Genomic DNA, 13403 nt, shown 5'->3' on the forward strand with positions numbered 1-13403 from the left:
GAAGTTTCAGTTTCTTGATACTTTAAAGTTGAATTTAGCAACAGTACAATTCATAGTTGTAGTTTGTTCATTTGCCAGCTTCCTTTTTCCCCTAAGCTGCCGGTTTTCAAGCTGACTGTCCAGGAGCTTTGAATGTCCCACAGTGTCCTGAAGCTGGGACCACATTTCTACCAGTCCAGTGGAAAGCTCTGGGACAGGCCTGGCATGATAGTACAGCTATGTGCCTGGACTGAGCACCTCTGCACAGGTGGCTGGTTTAATGTTAGGTGTCATTCTGCTGAAGGCCTCTTCCTCCCTCTCCCTTCAATCGCTGTCCAGTAGCAGTCCCTTTGGAAAGGTTTTAGTCAGCAGGTAGTCTGTCTGGCCTGCAGCAGCTGGACATTGATGACGCTGGTTGAAAGAGCCCCCTCCTGCTGCCTGGCGGTGGGAGGACTAGTCCGGTTGGGTATCAACAGGGGAACTAGCACCCTCCAATGGGCCACATTGGGGTCACAATGGGGTCACGGTGGCCTGCTGCTCCAGGTTCACCTGGTTAGTGTGGTGTGGGTATGAAATAAACTTTGCCAGCTTTCATTACAAAAGTAATGCATGTTCACTTATGATAGTGTAGAAAATGCAAGAAGAATAAATATCCCATAATTTTATGACACAAATACAGCTATTGTTGACGTGTTAGTGTACTTCCTTCTGGACTTTTTTTTTTTTTTAAGATTTTATTTATTTATCTTTAAAGGGGAAAGGCAGGAGAGAGGGAGAGAAACATCAATGTATGGTTGCCTTTTGTGCGTCCCCTGCTGGGAACTGGCCTGTAGGGAACTGGCCTGCAACCCAGGCTTGTGCCCTAACTGGGAATCGAACCGCGATCCTTGGATTCACAGGCCTGCACTCAATCCACTGAGCTACACCAGCCAGGGCCTGGACTTTTTTTTAAGAGTTTTTTTAGGATTATAGTTACTGTAGACGCAACTTTACATCCCTGCTTTTTTGTCCTGCAGCATTATGACAGAAGCATTCTCTCATTTCTCCACAACCCTGTCAACTTTTCCGCATCTGGACTCAGCATCCTGCTGAGTGAAGGCTCCTCAGTCATGTGCACCTGACGTTGGACAGTCAGTCATTCACCTGACAGCCCGGCCAGTTTCAGTGCCAGTCCCAGCCACCTGGGCCGTGAGCGTGGGCAGCCTGGAGCCCCCACTGCGAGGCTGCATTGCGGCATTGCCTGTGGGCCCAGCAGTCAGGGTCTTCATCTGGAGAGGAGCTGACGGCCAGATCAAGACCTACACATCCCCCGAATCCCCATCCAAACAGCTCTGATCACAGATCTGACTGGTGTCCCACAGAAACAACACACTCAGCGTGCAGATGACAGAAGAACAGTATTGTGCAAATATCCTTCATAGCCACAGGACAATTTCAAAGCACATTTTTCAAAATGTTACTTGTTAATTTGCTCACTATGTAAGTGCTGTGTGCCAGGGCTGGCACTGAGTGGTAAAGGGGCTCTCTGTCAGCTTCCAAGCTCCCAGGGCCTTGCCCTTGGTGGCCTTCCCATTCAGGAGAGGCAGGCATGTGTACATCATGCCAAGTGCAGTGCCTGGGAGGGGCTTCTGTGACTGCTGAACTGCCCCAGGCCTGTACCTGTGGGACACAGCATGTGTGGGCATCAGGGGACAGTGCCATGCCCACGGAGGGTGCTGTCAGCTGACTCCTTCCTGCTGGTTTCCAAGAGATATAATGCAAGTTGCAACCCAGTTTGCTTCTTATTTTTCTGTGTGTGTTTTCCAGGTTGCTTCACAGTTACACTTCTTTTTAAAGGTTAAACCTAAGGTAGGTTACTAACGTCTGCAAGTTTAAGTCTTTTAATCTGTAAAATGGGGTTCAGGATAGTACTCCTCTTGGCGATGGTCTAGATTACGTATACTAATATGCACACTGCCTTGTAGGAAGACAGGGCTCCAAACCAGACCAGTCATGGTCATGGGCTGGTCAGAGCTGCTTTTAGGTTCTCGGTGGGTGGTGTGAATAATGTAAATGTTTTTGGGCGGAAAGCTTACTTTTCTAAGGGTTCTTTGGATTATTTCTTCAGTGTAGAATTCCCAGCAGTGAATTGAGATTAATAGGGAAAGTAAGTGAGCGTCATTCTGTCTCTTAAAACATTGCAAATGATTTTTCCCAAACAGATTGTGCCCATTTGTTGGGCCCCCAGCCATGGATGTCAGTGTTCAGGCGATAGCCCCCAAGCTCAAAATTGGTGCCCAATAATCTTTTGAATTTTTCCAAAAGATTATTATTAATTTAATGAGAATTACTACCAGACACTTACATTTTTAAAAGTGAGTTTCCTATTTATAAATATTACTCTAAAACAGTGATGTTCAGCCTTTTTCATCTCATGGCACACATAAACTAATGACTAAAATTGTGCACCACACCAAAAAATATATTTTTTGCAGGTCTGACCAAAAAAAGGTATAATTTTGATTCATTCACACATGACAGCTATCATTGTGTTGGCTGTTGCCATTTTTTAATTTAACAGTTTAAGAGAAAGAGGTCAGTGCCCCTGACTCAGTAGTCTAGTATTGCAAGAGTTCAAAGTTTGTGGCATACCTGCTCACTGCTCTAGGAAATTGCTGTAGGCATTTAACTTCCTTAAGTTTTGATTGAATTAAAAAGAGATATATATTCTGTCTTTGTTGAAATTCATGCCTCACCCTGTGGCTCCTCATAGCTTTGGGTGCCAGTGAGCAGAGCCTCACCTCCTGTCTCCTTCCCTGCTCCTGGCTCCTGCTGGGGAGGGTGCGTGTGGCTCCCAGCTCTGCCCACCGGGAAGCATGGAGACCCCTGGGAAACAGCAGTGAGGAAGAGTTGCTTAAGGTTTTGGACAAGCCCTTTCTTCCCCACCACACAGGGTGGTGATCTTATAATGGAGAGGGCTTAATCTGTAGCTCAGAGAGAACAGCACAGACTTGTTCTTCTATTTCAGAGGTGGGATGGGCTTGGAGTCATGGAGACAAATGAAACTGCTACCCTTTTGTCTCCACTCCACCTTCCCCTGGTTCAGTCTTCAGCCCCACTCCCTCTTGGAACCTGGCCCTTGTTCTGGCGCTGCCTCCTTCCTGCCTGGGTTTCAGCTGCTATGTCTGTAAATTGAGGTGGCAGCAGCAGTGTGGTGACGAGAATGTGAGGTGTGCCATTGGGAGTCACAGCCATTGTTTTCACTGGAAACGAATCTTAAACATGAACTGGCACTGCCTGACCTCTGCTCGGTGCCTGGAGCAAGGCTGCACGGCTTGTGCCAGGCCGGGCTTTGAACAGGAGCACAGTGTGGAAAGCCACAAGTACCGGTGGGCGGGTGCAAACCAGGCCCAGAGGGGCCCACCTGGCAGGTGCCTGCTGTATGCTTGCGGAGCACCTGGCCCACTCCTGGTGCCCACGGGTGGGGTGGGGGTGTCCGGGGAGAACGAATTTGAAGGAGGCCCTGCCCTGTGGCATGTTCTGACGGCACGGTTGGGGTTGGGGAAGTCTTTCAAGAGGAGGCAGCACTGGGGCTGCCCACACAGATGAGGGCAGGTCTCTGTCTGCTGTTCGAGGACTGGAGGGGGAGTGGACAGGCCAAAGGCTGGGCAGAGTGGGAGGGTTCTAGGAATGAAGTAGGCAGGGGAGGTGGGTGCCCAAGAGCAGCGTGGCCCGGCCAGGTGATCCTCCCTGGGGAATGAAGAATCGGGAGGGTGTGGGGTATTGGTCCCTCCTGAGTGATGACGATGTACCCGTGCCGTGGGGGGAGGGCACTGAGATGTGGCTTGGAAAAGGCGTTGGCCTGGCAGCTGCCTGGGGTGCTACTGCAGCACACCACACCTGGAGGCTTAAATCAGCGATGGTTGTGTCACCCTTCTGGAGGCCAGGAGTGCAGTATCAGTGTGTGCAGGGCCACCCTCCCTCTGCAACCTGCAGGGGAGAAGCCTTCCTTGCCGCCTGGCTGGTGGTGGCTGCCAGTCCGTGGTGTTCCTCGGGCCCACAGCTGCTGTGTTGCCATCCCAGCCCCGCCCATCATCACATGCATTCTCCCTGGCATGTCTGTACCTGTGTCTCCTCTTCTCTTGTGAGGACACCAGTCATAGTGGACTGTGGGCCCACCCTGCTTCAGTATGACCTCATCTTAGCAAGTTACAATACATCTGTTTCTAAATATGGTCACATTCTGAGGTCCTGGGGGTCAGGACTTCAATATATCATTTTAGGGGGACAAGTCTATCACAGCCCCTGGTAAGAACAAAGCACTCCTAGTGCTAAGCATATACCTTGCAGTAGCATCACATGCTGCACCCTGCTCGTGAAGGGTGGGATTGGGCTGCAGGCCACCGTGGGCCAGGCCTCAAGCCGGATGGCCCAGGAGTGTTGTTTCCAGCTATCACAGAACCTTGATTGATGCAGAACCTGGCTACTCCTCACCTCCTTCAGAGCTACAGCCCTGGCCCAATATTCCCCTATGGCTCCCTGGACTGGTTAGATTGTATCACTGCTCCATTTAGACCTTTCCAAAGGCCCTCTGAGGGCCTCTGGAATGGCTGTGGCTCTTCCAGCTGACCTCCTGCACTCTCTGCCTATTCCAGTCTCAGAGTCCTTCACCCAATGAGCGATGCTCCCTCCTGCTCTATTCCTGACCTCTTCACTGGCCCCTGCCCCACCCCACCCTGGCCTCTGCCTCCATATCTCATATCAGAAAGACTTTCCCTGAGCCCGAGCCTGAAGAGCAGGCGCTTCTTTGTGTGGGCTCTTCCCTTTCCCTGCTGAGGTCTGTGCATGTTGTCTCTCCTCACTGGAAGGAGCCCCAGGAGAGCAGGGGCTCAGAGCCCCGTTGAAGGTACAAGGAGCAAGAGTGGCACTTGGCTCTAAGACTTGGCTTTGTGTTCTGCTGCTGCCTATGAGTCATGCAACCTACCTGGGCCTCAGTTCCCTCCTCTGTGAAAAGGATTGATGATGAAAGAATAAGATCTTCAGGGTCAGACTCTCACTGGCTAGGTGACCTTGGGCAGTTCACCTCATTTCTCATCCCTTGGCTATGGTCCACAAGTTAGGGGGACAGTACCCCCTCTTGACTGAGAGTCTATTGAGATGCTAGTAAGTATTGTGCAAGTGTCGTGTGCCGGTGCTGGACTGAGTGCTTTTCATGTATTAACTCGTTCAGTCCTCACAGCCACCTGCGGAGGCGGATACTCTGTCTCCATTCTGCATGAGAGCAACCTTAGGTAACAGGAGTTCCCTACCTTGGCCCAAGTCACGTGTTGAAAGGTCTGAGCCCCGGTGTTCAGACTTGCTCTCCACGTTGGGCCACCTTCCTCTCTCGAGTCAGAAACCCTCAGCCTAGGCCAGACCAAGGCAAGACACCCCCACACAAAGCAGAGCACAGCAAGGGATGGAGGTGGTTCCCTGCGGCAGGTGCCAACAAAGTGTAGCACACACACATGTGGAGTGTGCATTAAGAGGTTTTTCTGGGTGGGATCACAAGAAAATGCCAACAGCTGTGTCCTCTGGGGAGAGGAGTGGCTCTTACTTTCTTTCACGCTGACACATTTGAAGAGGACAGGTACCCTGCCCCTTGTCCTGTCAACCCTTCAGTCCGCACCTCTTACTGAGGAGTGAGTGACAAAGCAAGTGCCACACCTAACCAGTCACGCCAATCTCATCTAACAGCTAGCACATAGGCAGTTTTGCCAGCTGTCTTTTTTTAAAAATATATATTTTATTGATTATGCCATTACAGTTGTTCTGTTTCCCCCCTTCATTCCCATCCACCCTGCACACCCCTCCCCCACCATTCCCCCCTTTAGTTTATGACCATGTGTCTCAAGTTCTTTAGATTCTATATTTCCCATACTATTCTTGCCCTGCCCCCTATCTATTTTCTACCTACTGTCTATGCTACTTATTCTCTGTACCTTCTCCCCCCTTCTCCTTCTCCCACTCCCCTGTTGCTAACCCTCCATGTGATCTTCATTTCTATGGTTCACTCCTGATCTAGCTGTCCTCTTAGTTTGCTTTTGTTTTAGGTGTGGTTGTTAATAACTGTGAGTTTGCTGTCCTTTCACTGTTCATCTTTTTTATCTTCTTTTTCTTAGGTAAGTCCCTTTAACATTTCATGGAATAAGGGCTTGGTGATGATGAACTCCTTGAATTTGATCTTATCTGAGAAGCACTTTATCTGCCCTTCCATTCTAAATGAAAGCTTTTCTGGGTAGATCAATCTTGGTTGTAGGTCTTTGGATTTCATGACTTGGAATAGTTCTTTCCAGCTCCTTCTTGCCTGTAAGGTCTCTTTGGAAAAATCTGCTGACAGTTTGATGGGAACTCCTTTGTAGGTGACTGTTCCCTTAGCTCTTGTTGCTTCTAGGATTCTCTCCTTCATTTGAATCTTGGCTAATGTAATGATGATGTGCCTTGGTGTGTTCCTTCTTGGGTCCAACTTCTTTGGGACTCTCTGAGCTTCCTGGATTTCCTGGAAGTCTATTTCCTTTGCCAGAATGGGGAAATTCTCCTTTATTATTTGTTCAAATAAGTGTTCCACTGATGGCTGTTCCTCTTCCCCTTCTGGTACCCCTACAATTGGGATGTTGGAATGTTTAAAGATGTCCTGGAGGTTCCAAAGCCTCTCCTCATTTTTTTGAATTCTTGTTTCTTCATCCTTTTCTGTTTGGTCATTTTTTTCCTCCTTCTGGTCCACTCCTTTGATTTGAGTCCCAGTTTCCTTTCCATTACTATTGGTTTCCTGTGTATTTCCCTTCATTTCAATTAGTTTATCCTTCATATGTTCCTCTAATTTGTGACTAAAATCAACCAGTTCTGTGACCGTCCTGATCACCAGTGTTTTGAACTGTGCATCTGAAAGTTTGGCTATTTCTTCATTGCTTAGATTTATCGGCTCTGGGGCTCTGAGTTGTTCTTGAGCCATGTTTTGATCTGTTTGTGCCTGTTACATATGAGGAGCGGAGCCTTAGTTGTTCACCAGGGCGGGGCCACCCAGGTTGCTGGTTTGTGATGCTGTATGTGGGGGCGTGGTCAGAGAGGGAGCAATGGTGGTCCCTTCTGCTGCTTCCCACCACTGGGGCCTGTGAGGTCCATCTCACTGCTAGCTCCTTCACTGGTTTATCTGCGCTCGAATGTGTGACTGTGGTCAGCCCTCAGTGGGTCTACCGCTTTGCGCCCTCAGTGGGTCTGCCCGCCACTCCACACCTGGGATCTGCCCACGGCTGCCTGCGCACCCGGGTCGAGCACCCAGGTGGTTCCGGGGGCTCTTTCCTTCCTGATCCCGCTCTGCTGCTGGCTCTGCCCCTCTTACTGGTTTGGCTGAAGGGTTCGTTGTTGTCAGACTTCATATAGTTCAATTTTCTGTGGTTTGGCTGCGTTTTTGTTGCTAAAACTTTGTTGTTTTAAAACTTGGTTGTGCGAGAAGGTGCAGTGCTTCCACCTATGCCTCCACCTCCATCTTGGTGGAAGTCCCCAGCTGTGTTAAAAGTATCTTCCAGCTACCCTGCCTAAACCTAGCCCCCTCCTCACCCCTGCCCAGGACCACACGTTACATCTAGTTGTCCTGTCCTTTTATGTTACTGCAGCGAGTTTTCTTTGTCCCATGACCCTAATGTACAACAGACCCGGCCAGTGGCCCTACAGTGTCCCTTGGCCTGGGGTTATCCATTTGTGGGGTTTGGCTCAGTCCTCACCTTGTACATCTACACACTGGGAAACAGATCAGAGCCTGGACTGGATCTTCCATTTCACAAATGAGCAGGCAAGAGCACAGAGAGGTCAGGCCATTTGCGTGTGGGCTCTTGGCCGGTGGGCAGTGCTGGTGGAACTGGAACCCTGGTGTCCCAGCCAGCTGACGCGAACGGGGTTATAAGTAGTGCTTGAACTCTTCTTGGGCTCCTAAAGTCTGGCGACCTTACATTCTTGCTGCAGTGTCATGTGCCTGTGTGTCCAGCATCAGCTGGCGAGGAGGCCCTCAGCCTGCATGAGGCCCACATACCAGAGAGCTTTCCTGGAGTCATGCTGGTCACCTCAGAGAGCCCTTTGACAGTGAAGTCCTGTCCCACAGTGTCTGCTCCCACTAATCAGCATATGCAATTGTAGAAGCAGCTCAGGTACCTTCTAGGAAAATTGTAAAACCTAGCCGAAGGGAACAGGCAATTTTCTGTTTTTATATTACCTCGATTGCTTTGCTTTCTTATTTCAAAATTGTCCTTCTTGTTTTCGGAGGCATTTAGGAAGGCATTTAGGCATTTACTCGCCCTTCAGCAACTCAGGGCCCAAGGTGCTGCAGGCCTCAGCCCAGGCAGTCCCGGGGCAGGAGGAGAGGTAGGGGCTGGAGGCCCTGGTCTGTCTGCGTTGGGAGGTCTTCCTCTCAGACTGGATTTCGAGGGAGATATTGGGCTTCTCCAAGTTCTCTGTTCAACCCTTCCCCTCAGGCTTTTTCAGGTGAGCAGGCCGAGAAGGATAAAAATGAGGCCTATGTATGTTTATAATTCTCAGGCAGAGCAAATGAAGCCTATGAGCTCCTCCCACTAAGATCTTGGCAGTAGGAGGACAATGCACTTGATGCACTTGATGCCCCTTTAGTGATGAGCTTACACTAACATCTTCTACTCTTCCCTCCCTAAGGGCTGGGGAAGTGAGCAGCCAGCTGACCCAAGACTGGACAGCCTCTCAGAATTTGCTTTTCCAGGGGTTCCTGGGAGTCATCGTGGACCTTCAGATCCTCAGAGAAGGGCCAGAGCCATGCTCAGGTGGCCAGAGGGTTCATTCAGGCCTGTCTCACAACCACATCTGTGTTCACTGTCATGTGCATGGGCACAAGAGGCCCTTTGTGGGGCCGAGATGCTGTCACTAATGCAAGAACATCTCTGTTGGAATCCTGCCTCACAGCTGAGACCTCTGTGTGCAGCTTGCTGATAGAGCTGGTGGCTGTGAATTCTGCCTTCTGCGGAACTGAGAGCTGTTCCTTCATTTACCAAAACCACAGCATTTAGGGGAATACCCTTTGTCTTTAATTTCCACATTGATGTGGTAAGCTGTTTCCGTATGTGCCGGCTGTGCATTGTTCTGACGGCATCGCTTATGGTAGATATAAACATGAACATTTGCATTTGAAGCCAGCCTGGCCTTGCAGATGTGCTGAAAGGCTCCAAGGATGAGGGAGGCCTTGTTTCTGCAGGAGATCACTGTTCAGAGCCATGCCGCATTCATCCGGGGCTACTGAGCCAGGCCTGCAGCTGTGCAGCCAGCACAGTCTTCTCTGTCAGGCCGGGCTCAGCTCTAACAGCACTTTCGGGGATGTGGTGTAGGGTAGGAGGGTGTCTCCTTTTCTCACTGGGGAGTTCCACTTGGCAGTAAACAAATGACATCCAATGTGCTGTGCTTGTTACAAACTGGGTGTTTTTGTGAACCAAGCCTCAGGGTATCAGGAAAGAGGCTGGGGACAGGCGGTCTGAATGGTCAGCGAGTACACAGGAGAGTGGCGTGCAGTTGAGGAGAGTCCCTCAGAACCATTCCCCACAACTGTCCCCAGAATCATTCTGAACAATCCCCCAGGCGTTCCCCGAACTTCCTTAATTTCCACTGGTCAGGATGGTGCTTCCAGAGCACAAGGAAGCCCAGACCTAAGCACTGTGATGGGTGTAAGTGATGTCTCAGAACAAAACCAGCAGGATGGCTGCTTCCGTGTTGGTATAGTTTTAAGAAATCAAATCATTAAGAAGGATTTGAAGATGTTTTGATATCACCTAGCTTTATTTCTAAAGAAATGCTTTGTAAAATATTGTGGTGATGCACTAGGCTGGGATACCATTTGATTTTATTTAAAAGAATATGTTTTTATAATAGCAGCTTTTTTTTTTGGCTTTTTCCTGTGGTGTAGAGTCAACATGAGACAGTTGGTTGGTAGCTTTTTTAAATTTATTTTTTGATGGTTCTTTGGTTGACAATAAATCATAGAAAACACATGGTACCTCACAGCACTAAATTGGTCTGATTGAAATCTTGTGCCTGATGTTTTATGTGTTTTTTAATTGTGCAGAGCAGTGCCACTACAGTCTCCTGCCCTGTACTGCCTCAGCCCCCTGCCCAGAGCAGCCCCTCAGCTCGCCTAGCTCTCCTGTGAATTGCCCCCATGGCCCTACCCGGATGCAGCCCTCCACTCCTGAATTATCCAGAACCCAGCCACTCGGCAGCCTCCTCTGTCAGGATTCATTCCCCACCTTCTCCTTCTCCCAGAGAGGCAGATCTTAAGAAGCGAGCTAAGATTGAAGATTTAAGCAGAAGCATGATTTGGGCGAGTCTTAATGGCTGGGTTTGCTAGAATGGACATAATGAAAGAAGTTCACAAACTAATGCACAATTAGAGTATTTTTGAGTAATTCCCCATCAGCCATGAAACTGAATTCTCCATCTGTCTGTTCATTCATCTCTTTGTATATGCGTGCATCTGTCTAACCATTCCACGGGTGTTCGCCACTGTGCCGTCCAGCTTTGTGAGTGGGTATCATAGTGGAAGGACAGGCCTGGGCCTTTCCAAGCGATGAACCTTCTTCTGTGACCCACCAGAGTGCAGGGTGAAGGCGACTACAGTGAGAGAGAGAGTGCTGGCCCAACCCAAGGGAAGGTGATCCGGGGGACCCGGGAGGGGAAGCTGAGCCCCAAGACCTGAGGAGGAGCAAGTGGGCTTCGGAAACAGCATGCACAAAGGCCCAGAGGGAGACTGAAGGTGGAACGCCTGTGACAGTGGTTCCAGACCTCTTTCAGGTGGCAGACCTCCTGGTGAGAATTTCTAGGAGATGGGCACCCACTTAGACACGTGCTCCCAAAGCTTCATCCCTCATCTCTGGAGGCACCTAGACTCTGATGCACAGACACCCCTGTGGCTGGTGTGCCCAGCATTTCTCACTCGGGGAGGCCCAGCCTGGCTGACCACGCGTTGTGTCATCACTGCTTTCCTTAGGGTTCATTACAGAGCTAGGAGTTCACATCTCATCCCTTCCTGAGCTGAGCTGTCTTTCCAGGAGCTGCTTAGATGTGCCAAAGTGAGCATATTTTTTTTTTCCAAGTCAGTCTACAGTTTCACTTTTAAAAAAAGTTGTCAGGGTTATTGCAGCAATGTTTGGCCTTTGTTTTCCATGATCCTTACTGCCATGAAATACAAAATGAGATTCTTAAATGCTGGGGGAGTGTCATGTGGAGTTCTTAGACCAGAGATGCCCTGCACTTGTTTGACTGATGCTCTTTGATCCAGCTTTTCAAGAACCATACTCCTAATCTCTTAACAAATGAGCTCCTCTCTTCAAAGCAGTACACCTCTGCAGTGAAGGCTGAGGCTCAGACCCTGGGGAAGCTGGCTGCCGGGCATGTGCCTGAAGGCAGCTTTTTTTGGTTGATATCCTTGTGGCAGTTGTGAAACCACATTTGACATTACTTGGTTTAAACCTTGAAATGTTTGCAGACCTTTTAATCCCCATATTGTGAAGCTATTGCCAGACCTCATGGCTATGAGTTGGGGAGGGTTTGTGACTTGCCTAGGTGACAGCAGAGCACAGACCTGTCCTTTGCCTTCCCCACAGCCACATCCCCCCGGGTGTCTTCTGAGCTGGAACAAGCCCGGCCCCAGACGAGTGGAGAAGAGGAGCTACAGTTGCAGCTGGCACTGGCCATGAGCAGAGAAGTCGCTGAGCAGGTTGTGCCCAGGCGCCTGAGTGACGACCTGTGTTGGGAGGGCAGGGGGCACCGTGCTCCACATTTTGGATGTGCTCGTCTGTCACCTACTTCCCCCAGCTGGGGAGAGATCCTATGCAAAGTTATATTTAGGAAAGGTTTTTAAGAAGTCATTGCCAAGGAAGGGACAAGCCGGTCAAAAATGCTTCCCAGAAACACTTTCGCAGACATGGCCCAGCCTGACAGGACCTCTCCAAATAAGCTGAGCACCCATGCACTCTTGGAGGCCCGGTGTGTGGGCTCACAGTCCGGTTAGCCCGGCAGACTGGTGAGGTGGGTCAGCAGCTTCTGGCCCCTGGAAAAGAAAAGCAGGGAAACAAGGCTGGAAGGAAATGCTGCAAGAAATAGGAGTGTTTGTATTTGGATTATGGAAGTATGTGGGATTTTCATTTTTCTAGTTCCCATTTTTATTTAATAAAGATGCATTTGTTTAAAGTGGAGGAGGGAAAAGAGTGACTGAAATGATCTTTCAGAGTCGTCAGCCCTTCAGCTGCAGTTACCAGGATTGTCCCCTGGCCTTTGGTTAAAAAGGCCAGGTGGAGTCAGGGCTTGCAGGCCGTGGGGCCGGGGGGGGGGGGGGTGGGGTGGATCCTTCTCACCCAGAGTGGGGTTTGCAGACCAAGCACTGCACATGGTTAGATGGAAGCACAGATGGGCCTTCTGGGCCCTTTAATTAATAACACATCTATGATTTATTATAGTTATAATATATTCATTTTAACTTAATTACTATTCAAAAGCTAGGACAGCTCAGCCTTTTGCATATGGTGGCTATAATCATTTTTGCTAGAAATCATAAGAAATACACAATCATTTTCTGGAAGTATACACAGTGGGAGGTGGGATGATAAGTAATTTTTATAATCTTTTAAATTTCTTTCCGGGTTGTCAGATCTTTTAGTTTTTATATGGAGACATATTGCTCCTATGATTGGAATTATGAAGCCATTTTCATTTTGAGAAAAACAGTGGTTGAATAAGTATTCCCTTTCCCCACTTTGGTGGTGCCTGCGCCCGAGGTGGGACCTGAAGCAGGTGGCAGCCACCCAAGGGCTGTGGGGGGCGAGCAGGGGGTTACCTGGGAGTCACCGTGCCTTACAGGTTGTTCCCGAACCCTCTTTCCAAGTGACGCATAATATCATCTTGCCTCTCCTGGTTCTGGCCAGGGTTGCTTTGTTCTGTACAGTGATGTCATTGCAGTTACTGCCAGCTCACCATCATTGTCACCCACAGGAAGAACGCCTCAGGCGGGGTGATGATCTCAGGCTGCAGATGGCCCTCGAAGAAAGCCGGAGAGACACGGTTAAAGTTCCAAAAAAGAAAGAGGTGAGTGCTTCCCTGGGAAGGTAAGTATTTGGAGACTGTCCCCAAACCCACCCGTCAGTGTGCAAGCGACACTCGGGGAGCTCTCGTAGGAGCTGGTGTCTGTTCACTCAGTGAACAGCCTTGAGGCCTGCGATGAGCATGAGTGAGGCAAGGGTGCCCGGCCTCTTCAGGCCGCCCTGAGAGAAGTGGGCAGGGGCTGAGCGGCCCAGGTTCTCACTTTCTGCTGACCTGTCTTTCTGTCGCTCCCTGGGAAATGGCAGGTAGGCAAGTGCCCCTCCACCCCCACCCCCGGCCACACACACTGGGGAGGCTCTTAGTTA

General features: G+C 49.8%; 1 protein-coding gene across 7 annotated transcripts in view; it reads left to right on the forward strand.

Annotated features, from left to right (window-relative positions):
- Positions 1 to 13403, forward strand: part of EPN2 (epsin 2) — an 84301-nt gene that overhangs the window by 51277 nt on the left and 19621 nt on the right. For 5 of the 7 annotated variants that reach the window (XM_053665681.1, XM_037163166.2, XM_037163165.2 and 2 more), the window contains 2 exons: positions 11607 to 11719; positions 12991 to 13083. In XM_053665681.1, the coding sequence (XP_053521656.1) occupies positions 11607 to 11719; positions 12991 to 13083 (206 nt within the window). Of the gene's footprint in view, positions 1 to 995; positions 1828 to 10695; positions 10810 to 11606; positions 11720 to 12990; positions 13084 to 13403 lie in introns of those variants that run through there. The other 2 variants (XM_037163171.2, XM_037163172.2) reach the window with 2 other exon arrangements.

This window comes from Artibeus jamaicensis, unplaced genomic scaffold (assembly GCF_021234435.1).
Source record: "Artibeus jamaicensis isolate MK-2021 breed Jamaican fruit bat unplaced genomic scaffold, CSHL_Jam_final contig_419, whole genome shotgun sequence".
NCBI classification, from domain to species: domain Eukaryota; kingdom Metazoa; phylum Chordata; class Mammalia; order Chiroptera; family Phyllostomidae; genus Artibeus; species Artibeus jamaicensis.